Source organism: Panthera leo, chromosome C2 (genome assembly GCF_018350215.1).
Source record: "Panthera leo isolate Ple1 chromosome C2, P.leo_Ple1_pat1.1, whole genome shotgun sequence".
Lineage (NCBI taxonomy): Eukaryota > Metazoa > Chordata > Mammalia > Carnivora > Felidae > Panthera > Panthera leo.
In genome coordinates this window covers 14,130,862-14,148,281 of record NC_056687.1, presented here as the reverse complement: position 1 = coordinate 14,148,281, position 17,420 = coordinate 14,130,862, and the positions used below count along the sequence as shown (strand labels likewise).

At 39.6% G+C, this 17,420-nt stretch overlaps 2 protein-coding genes across 2 annotated transcripts; both read right to left on the bottom strand.

Annotated features, from left to right (window-relative positions):
• Positions 1-1,722: 1,722 nt before the first annotated feature.
• Positions 1,723-6,037, bottom strand: LOC122229211 (keratin-associated protein 6-2-like). The gene is made up of 3 exons (XM_042954320.1): positions 5,977-6,037; positions 5,775-5,856; positions 1,723-1,927 (listed from the first exon to the last, which is right to left on the bottom strand). The coding sequence occupies exons 1-3, from the start codon at positions 6,035-6,037 to the stop codon at positions 1,723-1,725; spliced, it is 348 nt and encodes a 115-aa protein (XP_042810254.1).
• A 3,954-nt stretch (positions 6,038-9,991) lies between these two features.
• LOC122198763 (keratin-associated protein 6-2-like) lies at positions 9,992-10,278 on the bottom strand. The gene has a single exon (XM_042903541.1). The coding sequence runs from the start codon at positions 10,276-10,278 to the stop codon at positions 10,033-10,035; it is 246 nt and encodes an 81-aa protein (XP_042759475.1). The 3' UTR covers positions 9,992-10,032.
• Between the last annotated feature and the right edge of the window lie 7,142 nt (positions 10,279-17,420).

The window sequence follows — 17,420 nt, the reverse complement described above, 5'->3', positions numbered from 1 at the left end:
TCAGAGCACACTCAGTCATCACATCAGATTTAGGATGTTCCATGTGTGATAATTCCATCCCTTGAGAGAAGGCTTAATTCTTCATCAGCAGGACACTCAATATACTGGGCATAGCCTCCATGCCAGGGCTGACCTCGATGGCAAGGCCATCCTCCATGGAATCTGACAGGTTGTTTAGAGTCTCCTGGCTCTAGGATCCTCAAACTCAGACTTTGTGCACTCACCTTTGCCATGGATATGAGTCAGTGATTGGTTCTTTCACTGCTGGTTGAATTTGAGTCTGAAGATACATTTTCTATTGTAGGATCTAAAGGTGAGAGTTCTGGAATGGCACCTGAGGAAAGGACACTGAAGTCAGACCCCAACACAATAGGAAGGTTCTCACAACTCAGAAAGGACTGGGCTTCTCATCCCATTCTTGTATACGCACCAGGGAAGACACTGAAGGACACCATTAAAGCCCTACTCCTTCCTCTTTTCAACTGAAAATTATGGCACCATTGATCATACCCCAACACGTAATGAATTTCTCTTTCTCCTTTCTGCTTGGTACTGCCCTTTCTGGCCATTCTTTCCACTTGATCAGTTCATTTGACACCAAACATCAAAGTACCACCCCGAACTATCTCTCCAATATTTAATGAATCTTCATTCTCTTCCCCAGGAAGCTGTTTTATTCTCTCCATAGCAAATTATGTGTCTAAGTTAACTTCATAATTAATTTGTAACATACTTTTAATTAACACCAACAAAATGTAAACACCCTGAGAATAGGAAATTCATCTGCAATTTTTCTACTATGTATTCAGTGTGTCGGATGGTTCTCTTTCAAAAACATTCAGAAGTATTTGTCAGTTAAGTGACTTAAATCAATTTCTTCAAACTCAATTTATGCCAACATATATATTAGCAAATCCATCCAATTACAGATGATATGATACCACATCTTTGCTTCTAACGTACCCTTTCCTTGCTTCTTTACACTTCAGCTGAGGGAGCTTTCTAATTTCTCATGAATGCCAGACACTCTCTCTTCCATCACATTCATCCTTTAAGTGATCAGGCCACACCTCCTCTCCCTTGGGCTTCTGTCACAACCTCCAAAAGAGGTGCCATCCCTCCTAGTCCTCATCTTTTCCCTCCACATCCATTCTACCTACAGTGTGATTTCCAGGGCACAGTTCTCAAATACTCTGTGATTTGTGTTGAGGTGTGAGGCCCTGGGCATGAGGGGTACAAGGCACAGGTAGAAAAGGTATTTTCTCTGATGCATGTAAGAGAAGAAATGCCTGTATGATATCCACAAAGAGACCTCATGAACATGAAATATATTGTCAGCCCAATTTTCAAGAGAGGCCATAACACCTCAAGAAACGAGGCTTTCTCAAGGGAGACTAGAGACATTTGATACAAGGAATGAAACATTTTTATTGAGAATAAGGGATTTGCCCAAATGTGGGATGTTTGGATCCTTGCCACAGTCACAACACAGATTCCATACTAAGGGAAGTAAGACCAACACTTTGTGGAAAACAGTTAGATGATACTCCATAGCGTCATGAGCCACAAGATGCCATGCTACAAATGTTACTGGAGGTCAAATCTTCTATGACACATGCAATGTTCTCAATATATAAATCTTGGGGTATAGATCCTTGAATGAGCCTTCTCATTAGAAGCATGTCTTATTTCCGAAGCAAGTGGGGTTTGGACAGTGTTGTTCTAGCAGCAAGAGGAATAACATCTTCTATAGTAAAGTGGCCGGTAGCCACAGCAGCTGGAGCCATAGCCACAACCACAGCCATATCCGGGGCCGTAGCCACAGCAGGAACCATATCCACAACCATATCCTAAGCCATAGCCACAGCCATAACGGAGGCCATAACCACAGCCATAACCCATACCATAGCCACAGCCATAGCCAGGTCTATAACTACAGCCGTAATAGGGCCCATAGCCACAGCCATAGCCATAGCCACAGCCATAGCCACAGCCATAGCCACAGGAGTTGCCGTAGTTGCAACACATCTTGTCAAGAGAAGAGAATTCACGTGGGTTGTGAGAGGATGTGGTGAACTGTGTGTCTTCTACTAGCCTTGGACCTTTATATACTGTCAGTAATTGGCAGAACATACCATTCATCCCCTGACATACCCAACAAATATGTAAGCGCTTCTGGTATGCCACTCACTGTCAACAATCAATAAATGTCTTGGGAAATGTGACTTCATTCTGTTGGAGTTTCCAGTTATATTTAAAGAACAGTATTTTAATTTGCTCTGCCAAAGAATTATCTCACTAGAATCATGAGCCATACGTAAAACTGGTACCCACCTTCACAACTTGTTGTCATTTAATTTACCTTATGTATCATGGTTGAGGGACATTTAGGAAAATTTTGTTCTCTTGATCTCTCCTCTTTCCTAAACTATCTACCTGTCCCCATAGGGAAGGAAATAACTCCCATCTCCTTTCTGGAATCATTGCAAATTTTTGCCTGCCTGCTCACACCCAGTTACCTACTGCAGATACCTACTAGCTCCAAGTGTGATAAACGTGGGAAGATGCTAATTCCAGTCATCAGAACAAAGCCCAACAACACTGGAACTTCTGCTGTACAATGCCAATAGTGTTGAGATCTAGAAACCTTGGTTTGAATCTCACATCTCTATATTCTCTCTTTATTGGTGTCTAATTCCAAATAATTCCTTTTTTTCTCTACTAAACCCTTTATCCAATCATTCAATTACCAGACATGAAGTCAGAAAGAAAGGAAGAAAGGAAGAAAGAATTAACGGAAGGAAGGAAGGAAGGAAGGAAGGAAGGAAGGAAGGAAGGAAGAAATAAGAAAGAAAGAAAGAAAGAAAGAAAGAAAGAAAGAAAGAAAGAAAGAAAGAAAGAGAGAAAGAGAGGAAGGAAGGAAGGAAGGAAGGAAGGAAAGAAAGAAGGAAGGTGTCTTTGTTTTTTGTTTGTATGTTTGTTTCTTGGGATATTTCTGCTTATCTTCGTTGTCTAGGCTTTACATCAATCACCATTTCATGAATCTGGCAGACTCCAAATTTGCATTACTTTTTACAGTGACCACTATAAAATCCAAGGTGGAAGGGAGTATAAACTCAGGAAGATCATTCCTTCTACTCGACGCTAAAATTTCCCAGCAAAGAAATGAGTGACATCCATTCTTTTCCTGAATGCTTTCAACTGGGAATTTCATAAAACTGCTGATTTCTTTTCTTGTGGTCTTTCCTTGGTAGACATCTTTCCTTCAGTTGAGTGTATGTCCTACTACTTTTAGACTGGTGTATCTAATCACTCTGATGTGATTCAACAATTACAAAAATTTTAAGGAAAATATAGCCACTACAATTGTTCTTTAGCTTAACTTTCTCTACTTTTCCACCATTCTTGAAATTCACAACTCTAAACTCTAATGCACAAAATCCCTAGAATACACACTTTGCTTTTCTAACATCCTCTTTCTTGTCACAATACTCCTGAACTATTGGAAAAGTTTCCTACCTTTCTTGCATTGTTTCTAGTACCTTTCCATTCAGTTTTCTGAATACAGATCCATAATGGCAGAAAAAATATTCTCTTCTTATGTGCACCCATCTTTCCCTATGAAGTAGAGCCTGGTACATAATTTGAATTCCGTCAATATTTCCCCAGTAAAGAAATGCATTGAAACAAAAAGGTGTTCAAGTGTTGGTGTGCCAGTACAAGTTACCAGATAATTCTATGTATTATCACAATGATCTCATTCCATTCAACCTTGAGTCTCAAATGATTTTAAGTAGTGAGTCTTAAATCTCACATTTTGAGTATAGTTGTCAGTTTATGAACACCTTGTTCCAGATCTACAAGTTATCTTATATACCTGACAAATTATCGACCCTTTATGGATATGTAAAGGGTATGGATATCCATACCCTCTATGGATATGGATATGTAAACGCCTAACTGATGATGTTCTTCCCTCCTTCAGAAAGCCTTCAAAGACAAGGAACATAATGGAGCAATGAGTAGATTTGAACAAACTGTAACTATTAGAATTCCTTTCCCTTGTCTGTAGGATTTACCCACCCTTGACTAACCCAGAGCACAGGCAGTCCTCAGAACAGACTTAGGATGTTCCATATTGAAACTTCAAACCCTTGACAGAAGCCCTGATCCTTCCACAGAAGGACACTTAATATCCTGGGCATAGCCTCATGCCAAGGCTGACCTTGATGGCAGGGTTATCTTCCTTGGAATTGGCCATGCTGTGGATGGAGACCTTTAGCTCCGGTGTCCTCAGACTCAGACTTTCTGCAGTGACTTTTGTCACGGAGATGAGACAGTGAGTCATTCTTTCTGCTGGTAGAAATTGAGTCTGAAGACACTTTTTTCTGATGTACGCTCTAACTGTTAGAGTTCTGGAAGGCACATGAGGAAAAGACACTTTGGTAAGAACCCAACACAATAGTAAGCTCACAACTCCCAAACTATCCCTTGCTTTTTTCCACTACAAATTGTGGCACCACCAATCACACCCCAACCTTCATGAATTTCTCTTTCCCCTTTATACTTACAACTGTTCTTTCTAGTATTTCTTTCAAATGGCATCAGTTCATTTGACACAAAATGTCAAAATACCTCCTTGAACTATCTCCTCAATCCTTCAGCCTGCAATCTCTTCCCAAATAAGAAGTTTTATTGCCTTCATAGGGATGATCTCTCCAAATTAACTTCAACTAATTCTTACTTACTTTTAAATATCGCCATTAGAATGTCAATGCTCTGAGAGCAAGAAAGTACTCCACAATTTTCCTCCTGTATCTTCAGAGTGTAGGATAGTTCCCTTTCAAAAACATTCTAAACTATTGGTGAGTTAAGTGACTGAAATCGATTTCCTCACTCTCAATATATGCCAACAAATACATCCGGACTTCTATTAAATTACAGATGATACAATACCACATCTTTTTTCTAAATTATCCTTTCCTTGGTTCATTAGACACCCGAGTCCATTTCTAATTTCTGATTAATCTGGAAACTCTCTCTTCCATTCCATTCATCCTTGAAGTACTCAGGCCACACCTCCTCTCCCTGGAGCTTGTCTCACAACCTCCAAAAGAGGTAACATCCCTCCTTGCCTTTCCCCTCCACCTCCATTCTACATAGAGTGTGATTTCCAGATGAAAGTTCTGAAATACTCTGTGATTTGCGTTGAGGTGTGAGGGCCTGGGCATGAGGGGTGCAAGGCACAGGTAGAAAGGGGATTTTCTCTGATGCACATAAGAGAACAAAGGCTCCCATTATATGAAGGAAGAGCCCTCATGTTCATGAAACATATTGTCACCTAGATTTTCAAGAGAAGTCATAATACCTCAAAAAAAGGAGTAATTCACAAACAAGAACATAGAGATATATCAGAAGCAAAGAATCATTTTTATTGAGAATAAGGAATTTTCCCAACTGTGGGGTGTTAGGCTTATTGCCACAGTCAGATGACAGAATCCAGGGTAAAGGTAAACACCAACATTTAGAAAACAGTCAGATGATACCACACAGCCTTGAGGCACAGGATGCCATTCTAGAAATGTTGCTTGGAGGTGTGAGCCTCTGTGAAGCATGCAATTTCCTGGATATAGAAAATGTGAGGTATGAATCCTTGATTCAGCCTTCCATTAGATGTCTCTTATTTAGAGGACAATGGGGTGATGTTCTAACAGCAAGAAGAATAACATCTTCTATAGCAAAATGGCCGGTAACCATAGCAGCCGGAGCCATACCCACAGTAGGAGCCATATCCACAGCCATACCGGGAGCCATATCCACAGCCATAGCCCATACCACAGCCACAGCCATAGCCAGGTCCATAACTACAGCCATAATAGGGGCGATAGCCACAGCCGTAGCCATAGCCACAACCATAGCCATAGCGATAGCCAGGTCCATAACTATATCCATAATAGGGGCCATAGCCACAGCCATAGCCATAGCCACAGCCATAGCCACAGCCATAGCCACAGGAGTTGCCGTAGTTGCAACACATCTTGTCAAGAGAAGAGAATTCACGTGGGTTGTGAGAGGATGTGGTGAACTGAGTGTCTTCTGCTAGCCTTGGACCTTTATATACAGTCAGTAATTGGCAGAACATACCATTCATCCCCTGACATACCCAACAAATATGTAAGCACTTCTGGTATGCCACTCACTGTCAACAATCAATAAATGTCTTGGGAAATGTGACTTCATTCTGTTGGAGTCTCCAGTTCCATTTGAAGAACAGCATTTTAATTTGCTCTGCCAAAGAATTCCCTCACTAGAATCATGTGCCATACGTAAAACTGGTACCCACCTTCACTACTTGTTGTCATTTAATTTACCTTATGTATCATGGTTGAGGGACATTTAGGAAAATTTTGTCCTCTTGATCTCTCCTCTTTCCTAAACTATCTACCTGTCCCCATAGGGAAGGAAATAACTCCCATCTTCTTTCTGGAATCATTGCAAATTTTTGCCTGCCTTCTCACACCCAGATACCTACTGCAGATACCTACTAGCTCCAAGTGTGATAAACGTGGGAAGATGCTAATTCCAGTCATCAGAACAAAGCCCAACAACACTGGAACTTCTGCTGTACAATGCCAATAGTGTTGAGATCTAGAAACCTTGGTTTGAATCTCACATCTCTATATTCTCTCTTTATTGGTGTCTAAAACCAAACACTTCCTTTTTTTCTTAACTAAACCCTTTATCCAATCATTCCATTACCAGACATGAAGTCAAAAAGAAAGGAAGGAGGAAGGAAGGAAGGAAGGAAGGAAGGAAGGAAGGAAGGAAGGAAACGAGGGAGGGAGGAAAAGGAAGAAAAAGAAAGAAAGAAAGAAAGAAAGAAAGAAAGAAAGAAAGAAAGAAAGGAAGAAAGAAAGAAAAAGAAAGAGAGAAAGAAGAAAGAAAGATAAGAAGGAAGGAAGGAAGGAAGGAAGGAAGGAAGGAAGGAAGGAAGGAAGGAAGGGAGAAATGAAGGTGTCTCTGCTTTTTGTTTGTATAGTTGTTTCTTCGGATATTTCTGCTCATCTTGGTTGTCTACGCTTTACATCAATCACCATTTTATGAATCCAAAATTTGCATTAGTTTTTACTGTGACAACTATAAAATCCAAACTGGAAGGGTGTATATACTCAGGAAAATCATTCCTTCTCCTCCTCGCTAAAATTTCCCATTAAGGAAATGTGGGACCTCCAGTCTTTTCCTGAATGCTTTCAACCGGGAATTTCATAAACCTGCTGATTTCCTGTCCTCTGATCTTTCCTTAGTAGACATTTTTCTTTCAGTTGACAGTATTTCCTACGACTTTTAGACTGGGGTATGTGATCCCTCTGCTGTGATTCATCCCTTACAAGGAGTTTAAGGAAAATATGCCCACTACAATTGTTCTGTAGCTTAATTTTCGCTACTTGTCTACCATTCTTGAAATTCACAACTATAAGCTCTAATGAACAAAATCCCTAGAATACACACTTTGCTTTTCTAACACCCTCTTTCTTGTCACAATACTCCCGACCTATTGAAAAAGTTTTCTAGCTCTATTGCATTATTTCTAGTACCTTTCCATTCAGGTTTCTGAATACAGATGCATAATGGCAGAAAAAAAAAGTCTCTTTTTCTGTGCACCCTTCTTTCCAGAGAAAGTACAGCCTCGCACATAATTTGAATTATGTCAGTATTTGTCCAATTAAAAAATGCATTAGAACAAAGCCGTTTTCAAATGTTGGTGTGCCATTTAGAAGTTATAAAATAATTCAATATATTATCGCAATATTCTCATTCCATTCAACCCGAAAATCTCCAATATTCTTGGACTAAGAGAGTCTCAAATTTCACACTTTAAAGATAGTTGTGTGGGGGTTGCTGGATGGCTAGTTGAATAAGTGTCCAACCTCAGCTCAGGTGATGATCTTACAGTTTGTGAGTTCAAGCCCCGTGTAATGCTCTGTGCTGACAGCCTGGAGACTGAAGCCTGATTCAGATTCTGTGTCTCTTTCTCACTCTGCCCCTCCCACGCTGACAGTCTGTCTCTCAAAAAAAATAAATAAATAAATGAAAAAAATTGAAATATATGAATAAATATAAATAAAGTTGTCTGTTTATGAACACATTGTTCCACATGTTCTCTATGCCTTATAAATAACCAGAACGTCACTAGATATGTAAATTATAATATAATGCCTAATTGATGATATTCTTCCCTCCTTCAGAAAGCCTTCAAAGACAAGGAACATAATGGAACAATGAATAGATTTTCAACAAACTGTAATTATTAGAATTCTTTTCCCTGTTTGTACGATGTACCCATCCTAGACTAACTCAGAGCACACTCAGTCATCACATCAGATTTAGACTATCCCATGTGTGATAATTCCATCCCTTGAGAGAAGGCTTAATTCTTCGTCAGCAGGACACTCAATATACGGGGCATAGCCTCCACCCAGGGCTGACCTCGATGGCAAGGCCATCCTCCTTGGACTCTGACAGGGCTTAGAGTCTCCTGGCTCTAGGATTCTCACACTCAGACTTTGTGCACTCACCTTTGCCATGCATATGAGTCAGCGATCGGTTTTTCACTGCTGGTGGAATTTGAGTCTGAAATACATTTTCTATTGTAGGATCTAAAGGTGAGAGTTCTGGAATGGCACCTGAGGAAAGGACACTGAAGTCAGACCCCAACAAACGGAAGGTTCTCAAACTCAGAAAGGACTGGGCTTCTCATCCCATTCTTGTATACGCACCAGGGAAGACACTGAAGGACACCATTAAAGCCCTACTCCTTCCTCTTTTCAACTGAAAATTGTGGCACCATTGATCATACCCAACACGTAATGAATTTCTCTTCCCCTTTCTACTTAGTACTGCCCTTTCTGGCCATTCTTTCCACTTGATCAGTTCGTTAGACACCAAACATCAAAGTACCACCCCGAACTATCTCTCCAATATTTAATGAACCTTCATTCTCTTCCCCAGGAAGCTGTTTTATTCTCTCCAAGCAAATTATGTGTCTAAATTTGTCATAATTAATTTGTAACATATTTAATAACACCAACAAAATGTAAACACTCAGAGTAGGAAATTCATCTGCAATTTTTCTACTATGTATTCTGTGTGTTGGATAGTTCTCTTTCAAACAGATTCAAAAGGATTTGTCAATTAAGTGATTTAAATCAATTTCTTCAAACTCATTTTATGCCAACAAATATATTAGCAAATCCATCTAATTCAGATGATATGATACCACGCTTTGCTTCTAACGTACCCTTTCCTTGCTTCTTTACACTTCAGCTGAGGCAGCTTCCAATTTCTCATGAATACCAGACACTCTCTCTTCCATCACATTCATCCTTTAAGTGATCAGACCACACCCCCTTCCCCTTGGGCTTCTGTCACAACCTCCCAGGAGATGCCATCCCTCCTCATCCTCGTCTTTTCCCTCCACATGCATTGTACCTACAGTGTGATTTCCAGGGCACAGTTCTGGAATACTGTGTGATTTGTGTTGGAGTGTTAGGGATATGAGACTTAGGTGGAGAAGACATTATATCAATGCATGTAAGAGAAGAAATGCTTGTATGATATCCAGAAAGAGACCCGGGTACATGAAATATATTGTCAGCCCAATTTTCAAGACACGCCATAACACCTCAAGAAAGGAGGCTTTCACAAGAAAGAACAGAGACATTTGATAGAAGGAATGAAACATTTTTATTGAGAATAAGGGATTTGCCCAAATGTGGGATGTTCGAAACCTTGCCACAGTCACAACACAGAATCCATATTAAGGGAGTAAAGCCAACACTTCGTGGAAAACTGTTAGATGATACTTCATAGCCTCAATTTGCAAGCTGCCATCTTACAAATGTTACTGGAGGTCAAATCTTCTATGACACATGCAATGTTCCCGATATATAAATCTTGGGGTATAGATCCTTGAATGAGCCTTCTCTTAAGGTGTGTCGTTTCAGAAGCAAGTGGGGTTTGGACAGTGATGTTCTAGCAGCAAGAGGAATAACATCTTCTATAGAAAAATGGCCGGTAGCCACAGCAGTTGGAGCCATAGCCATAGCCACAGCCATATCCAGTGCCATAGCCACAGCAGGAGCCATAGCCACAGCCATATCCTGAGCCATAGCCACAGCCATAACGGAGGCCATAACCACAGCCATAATACGGACTACATCCACAGCCATAGCCATATCCACAGCCACAGCCACAGGAGTTGCCGTAGTTGCAACACATCTTGCCAAGAGAAGAGAATTCACGTGGGTTGTGAGAGGATGTGGTGAAGTGCGTGTCTTCTACTTGCTTTGGACCCTTATATACTGTCAGTAATTAGCAGAGCATGTCACTCATCCCCTGACTTACCCAACAAATATGTAAGCAACTGTGCTGTGCCAGTCACTGTCAACAATCAACAATGTCTTGGGCAACGTGAGCTCATTATTAAGGAGACTTCAGTTTTATTAAAGAAGAGCATTTTATTTCATTCTTCCAAAAAACATTTCTCAGTAGAATCATGGACTCTAAGTAAAACCAAAATCCATGTTCACAATCTCCAATCATTTAACAAGAAGGCTGAGGGGTTTTTAGGAAATATTTCTCCTTCTTGATCTCTCCACACTCATAAAACATCTACCTCTGTCCATAAGGAAAGAAAAATTCATCTCCTTTCTGGAATCATTGCAACATCTTACCAGGCTTCTTGCACCCAGATACCTGCTACAGATATCTACTGGGTCTGTGTGGTAAAAGCTAGGGATGATGCCCATTTCATGACACAGAAAGTCCCTCAACACCATTGAAGTGCCTCATGTAAAATGTCAAAAGTGCTGAGATCGAGAAACCTAGCTTTATAGCCTCACATCTATAAATTAGATTCTCTCTTTACTCGTGTCTATGTCCAAAGATTCCCCTCCTTCTCAAATAAACTGAAAGTCCAACCCTTTCATCACCAGATATACGGGGGGGGGGGGGGGGGGGGGGGGGGAGGATGTTGTTTATTTGTTTGTGATGCTTTTGCTTATCTTCATTGTCCAGGCCACTATGTTCATATCCAGGCAGAATCCAAATTTAAACTACTTTTCACTGTAACAACTATGAAATCCTAGTTGGAAACAAGTACAAATTCAGGTATCATTTCTTCTACTCCACACTCAAATTTCAACACCAAGAAATGAGTGTCATCCAGTCCTTTATTGAATGACTTCCACAGGCATTTTAATAAAACTGCTGATTTCCTTTTCGGAGAAGTTTCATTATTAGATATGTTTCCTTTGGTTGAGAATATTTCCTACTGTTTTTTTTCTAATATTGCTCATGGGTTATCTGATCACTCCACTATGTGTCATCCCTAACAACAAATTCAACACATATATCCCCTTACAAATGTTCTTTACCTTTAATTTTCCTACTTTGCCATCATTATTGAAATTCAAAACCATAAATTCCAATGCACGAGTTCCCTGAAATAGACATGATACTTTTTAAACACCCACTCTCTGGTCACAATACCCACGAACTAATGAAAAACACTTCCTATCTTTATTGCTTTATTTCTATACACTTCCATTAAGAGCTCGGGACACTGATGTTTAATGGCAGAAAAAAATCTTTTCTTCTGTGTGTCCTTGAATCATCGGTTAGCTCTAAGCATAGTGCCTGGCACATAATCTCAACTCAATATTTCTGCCAATAACAAACAGACATATTAAAACAAAACCATGTTCAAACGTTGGTATCACTTAGAATCTATAAGAATGTGAATATATGTCATAATGTTCTCAATTCATTCAAGCCGAAAGTCCCAAATGTTCATTGCTAAAACAGTCACAAATTTCACCTTTTGAAGATATCTGTTAGTGTTCAAAGTCATTTCTACAGATATACAAGTTATCTCATATGCCTAATAAATGATAAACTCTTTACTAGAAATAGAAAGTATGAGATACGTGCCTAATAAATACTATTCTGCCCTGTTATAGGTAGTGTTCAATGAAAAGGAACCTAATGAAACCATAAGTTCTATGTTCAACAAACTGTAATGATTGGAATTGACTTCCCCTGTGTATACAATTTTCTCACCTCTGATTTATCCAGAGCACAGTCAGTCCCCAGAAATGACTTACAGATGTTCCATCTGTGAGAATTTCCAGCTCTTGAAAGAACATCTCTTTCCTCGTCAGTAAGACACATTATATCCTGGGTGTAGTTTCCCTCCAGGACAACCTTGATGGCAGAGCCATCTTCCTTGGAACTGGCCAAGTTGTGGAGTCTCCAGGACCAAGGGTACTCAGACCCAGAATTTGTGCAGTGACCCTTGTCATGGAGATGAGACAGTGAGTCTTTTATTCTGCTGGTTGAAATTGTGTCTGAAAGACAATTTTTGTTGTAGGATCTAAATGTTAGAGGTCTGGAAAGGCACATGAGAGAAGCACACTGAAATCAGAATCCAACAAATTAGTACGCATTCACACTCAGAAAATCAACTGGAACTATTAATTTCATTTTATATCTGCTCCATTAGAGAGCCCATTTAAGACACTAGCCATTGTGTTTTTGCACTAAAACTCGTGGCACCACTGATCATACCCAAAACCTTATGTATTTCTCTTTCTTCTTTACATTTACAACTGTCCTTTCTAGTATTTCTGGAAACTGACATGAGTTCATGTGACAGAACATGTCAAAACACATCCTTGAACTAACTCTTCAATACTTCAGTCTTCTCAAGGATGCTGTTTTATTCACACCATAGGAATTATCTCTCTAAATTTATCCGAATTAATTCTTCTTTTTGTTTTATTAACCTACTAGAATGAAACCACTCTGACAGCAAGAAATTCACCTATAATTTTTCTACTGAGCCTTCAGGGTGTGTGACAGTTGCCTTTCAAAAACATTCAAAACGATTTGGAAATTAATTGACTTAAATCAATTTACTGAAACTCAGTATATGCCAACAAATGTATTTGCACTTCCATCAAAATGCAGATCATACAATATCACGTTTTTCTTTTGCTTCTCATTTCCTTAGTTTCTTACATCTCAACAGAGGCAGCTCCCAATTTCTCATTAATCCCAAAAATTCTCTCTTCAACTCCATTCATCCTTGAAGCACTCAGGCCATACTTCCTCCCCCTTGAGCTTGTGTCACAACTTCCCGAAGAGGTGTCCTAACTCTTCCTCTTACCCCTCCAGCCTTCAGCTCCATTTTAGATACGGTGTTACCTCAAGGACATAGTTCTTACACAGTGTGATTTATGTTGAGGTGTTATGGATACAAGAAATAGGAGAAGACATTATCTCCGATGCACATAAGAGAAGAAAGGCTTATATTATATCTAGGAAGAGACCCAGGTTCATGGAATATATTGTTGCCCGAGTTTCAGGAGATGCCATACACCTCAAAAAGGAGTCATTCATTAGCAAGAACACAGAGATTAGTTAGAAAAAAAATGAAACATTTTTATTGAGAATAAGGGATTTGCCTCACTGTGGGATTTTAGATATGTTGCCACAGTCTCAACACAGAACCCAGAATAGAAGTGAAGACTAACATTTGGAAAATAGTCAGAGGATACCACATAGCCTTCAGCCACAGGATGCCTTCATACAAATGCTAACTAGGGGTCACAATTACCGAAAGTATGCAATTCATCGGATATAGAAATCTTGGGGTATAAATCAATGAATCAGCCCTCCCTTAAAGCATGCCATTTCAGAAGGAAATGTGTCTTGGACAGTGATGTTCTAGCAGCAAGAAGAATAACATCTTCTATACCAAAATGGCCAGTAGCCACAGCAACCAGAGCCATAGCCACAGTCACAGCCATATCTGGTGCCATAGCCACAGCAGGAGCCGTATCCACAGCCATATCCACAGCCATAGCCAGGTCCATAACTATAGCCATAATAGGGCCCATAGCCACAGCCATAGCCATAGCCACAGCCATAGCCACAGGAGTTGCCGTAGTTGCAACACATCTTGGAAGAGATTTCACGTGGGTTGCAAGAGGATGTGGTGAAGTGTGTGTCTTCTACTAGCTTTGGACCTTTATATACTGTCAGTAATTGGCAGAACATACCATTCATCCCCTGACATACCCAACAAATATGTAAGCACTTCTGGTATGCCACTCACTGCCAACAATCAATAAATGTCTTGGGAAATGTGACTTCATTCTGTTGGAGTCTCCAGTTATATTTAAAGAACAGTATTTTAATTTGCTCTGCCGAAGAATTCTCTCACTAGAATCATGTGCCATATGTAAAACTGGTACCCACCTTCACAACTTACTGTCATTTAATTTACCTTATGTATCATGGTTGAGGGACATTTAGGAAAATTTTGTCCTCTTGATATCTCCTGTTTCCTAAGCTATCTACCTGTCCCCATAGGGAAGGAAATAACTCCCATCACCTTTCTGGAATCATTGCAAATTTTTGCCTGCCTGCTCACACCCAGATACCTACTGCAGATACCTAGTAGCTCCATGTGTGATAAACGAGGGAAGATGCTAATTCCAGCCAACAGAACAAAGCCCAACAACACTGGAACTTCTGCTGTACAATGCCAATAGTGTTGAGATCTAGAAACCTTGGTTTGTAACCTCACATCTCTATATTCTCTCTTTATTGGTGTCTAATTCCAAATTCTTCCTTGTTTTCTCAACTACACCCATTATTCAATCATTCCATTGCCAGACATAAAGTCAAAAGGAAAACAAGGAAGGAAGGAAGAAATTAGAAAGAATGAAAGAAAGAAAGAGAAAAAGAAAGAGAGAGTAGAGAGAAAGAAAGAGAGAGTGGAAAGAAAGAAAGAAAGAAAGAAAGAAAGAAAGAAAGAAAGAAAGAAAGAAAAGAGAAAGAAAGGAAGGAACAAAGGAAGCTGTCTCTGTTTTTTGTTTGTATGGTTGTTTCTTGGGATGTTTCTGCTCATCTTTGTTGTCTACTCTTTACATCAATCATCATTTTATGAATCTGGCAGAATCCAAAATTTGTATTACTTTTTACTGTGACAACTCTAAAATCCAAGCTGCAAGGGAGTACAAACTCAGGAAGATCATTCCTTCTACTCCACGCTAAAATTTCCCATCAAAGAAATGTGTGACATCCAGTCTTTTACTCAATGCTTTCACCTGGGAATTTCATGAAACTGCTGATTTCCTTTCCTGTGATCTTTCCTTTGTAGACATTTTTTCTTCAGTTGACAGTATTTCCTACGACTTTTAGACTGCTCTATCTGATCACTCTGCGCTAATTCATCCCTTACCAGAAGTTTAAGGAAAATATACCCACTACAATTGTTCTTTGGCTTAATTTTCTCTACTTTTCTACCATTCTTGAAATTCACAGCTATAAACTCTAATGCACAAAATCCCTAGAATACACACTTTGCTTTTCTAACACCCCCTTTCTTGTCACAGTACTCCTGAACTATTGGAAAAGTTTTCCAGCTTTCTTGCAGTATTTCTAGTAACTTTCCATTCAGGTTTCTGAATACAGATCCATAATGGCAGAAACATAATCTCCTCTTCTGTGCACCCCTCTTTCCAGATGAAGTAGAGCCGGGCACATAATTTGAATTCAGTCAATATTTCCCCAGTAAAGAAATGCATTAAAACAAAATCGTGTTCAAATGTTGGTGTGCCATTAGAAGTTATAAGATAATTCAATATATGATCACCATGTTCTCATTCCATTCTACTCTTTCCATCCTGAAAGTCTCAAAAGTTTTTAACTAGTGAGACTCAAATATCACATTTTGAGGATACTTGTCAGTTTATGAACACCTTGTCACAGATGTGCAAGTTGTCTTATATACCTAAAAAATTTTCGACCCTTTATGGATATGTAAATTGTGATATACATGCCTATCTGATGATGTTCTTCCCTCCTTCAGAAAGCCTTCAAAGACAAGGAAAATAATGGAAAAATGAGTCGATTTTTAACAAACTGTAATTATTGGAATTCCTTCCCCTGTCTGTAGCATTTACCCACCCTTGACTAACCCAGAGCACAGGCAGTCCTCAGAACAGACTTAGGATGTCCCATATTGAAAACTTCCAACCCGTGACAGAAGCCCTGATCCTTCCACAGCAGGACACTTAGTATCCTGGGCATAGCCTCATGCCAGGGCTGATCTTGATGGCAGGGTTATCTTCCTTAGAATTGGACATGTTGTGGATGGAGTCTTTTAGCTCCAGTGTCCTCAGACTCAGACTTTCTGCAGTGACTTTTGTCACGGAGATGAGACAGTGAGTCATTCTTTCTGCTGGTAGAAATTGAGTCTGAAGACACTTTTTTCTGATGTACGCTCTAACTGTTAGAGTTCTGGAAGGCACATGAGGAAAAGACACTTTGGTAAGAACCCAACACAATAGTAAGCTCACAACTCCCAAACTATCCCTTGCTTTTTTCCACTACAAATTGTGGCACCACCAATCATACCCCAACCTTCATGAATTTCTCTTTCCCCTTTATACTTACAACTGTTCTTTCTAGTATTTCTTTCAAATGGCATCAGTTCATTTGACACAAAATGTCAAAATACCTCCTTGAACTATCTCTGCAATCTTTCAGCCTGCAATCTCTTCCCCAGTAAGATGTTTTATTGCCTCCATAGGGATGATCTCTCCAAATTAATTTCAACTAATTCCTACTTATTTTTAAATATCGCCATTAGAATGTCAACGCTCTGAGAGCAAGAAAGTACTCCACAATTTTCCTCCTGTATCTTCAGAGTGTAGGATAGTTCCCTTTCAAAAACATTCTAAACTATTTGTGAGTTAAGTGACTGAAATCAATTTCCTCACTCTCAATATATGCTAACAAATACATCCAGACTTCCATTAAATTACAGATGATACAATACCACATCTTTCTTCTAAATTTTCCTTTCCTTAGTTCATTAGACATCCGAGTCCATTTCTAATTTCTCATTAATCTGGAAACTCTCTCTTCCATTCCATTCATCCTTGAAGTACTCAGGCCACACCTCTTCTCCCTGGAGCTTGACTCACAACCTCCTAAAGAGGTAACATCCCTCCTTGTCTTTCCTCTCCACCTCCATTTTACATAGAGTGTGATTTCCAGATGAAAGTTCTGAAATATCTGTGATTTGTGTTGAGGTGTGAGGGCCTGGGCATGAGGGATGCAAGGCACAGGTAGAAAAGGCATTTTCTCTGATGCACATAAGAGAAGAAACACTTGCATTATATGAAGGAAGAGCCCTCATGTTCATGAAACATATTGTCACCTAGGTTTTCAAGAGAAGTCGTAATACCTCAAAAAAAGGAGTAATTCACAAGCAAGAACATAGAGATATATTAGAAGCAAAGAATCATTTTTATTGAGAATAAGGAATTTTCCCAACTGTGGGG

Excerpts from the sequence above, each read along its gene's own strand:
- LOC122198763 (XM_042903541.1), bottom strand. The coding sequence starts at position 10,278 with ATGTGTTGCAACTACGGCAACTCCTGTGGCTGTGGCTGTGGATATGGC.
- LOC122229211 (XM_042954320.1), bottom strand. The coding sequence starts at position 6,037 with ATGTGTTGCAACTACGGCAACTCCTGTGGCTATGGCTGTGGCTATGGC. Across the intron at positions 5,857-5,976 it reads CTATGGCTGTGGCTATGGCT|CTGGCTATGGCTGTGGCTGT; the intron begins ATGGCTGTGGCT and ends GTAGTTATGGAC. Across the intron at positions 1,928-5,774 it reads GGATATGGCTCCTACTGTGG|ACCTGGCTATGGCTGTGGCT; the intron begins GTATGGCTCCGG and ends CTGTAGTTATAG.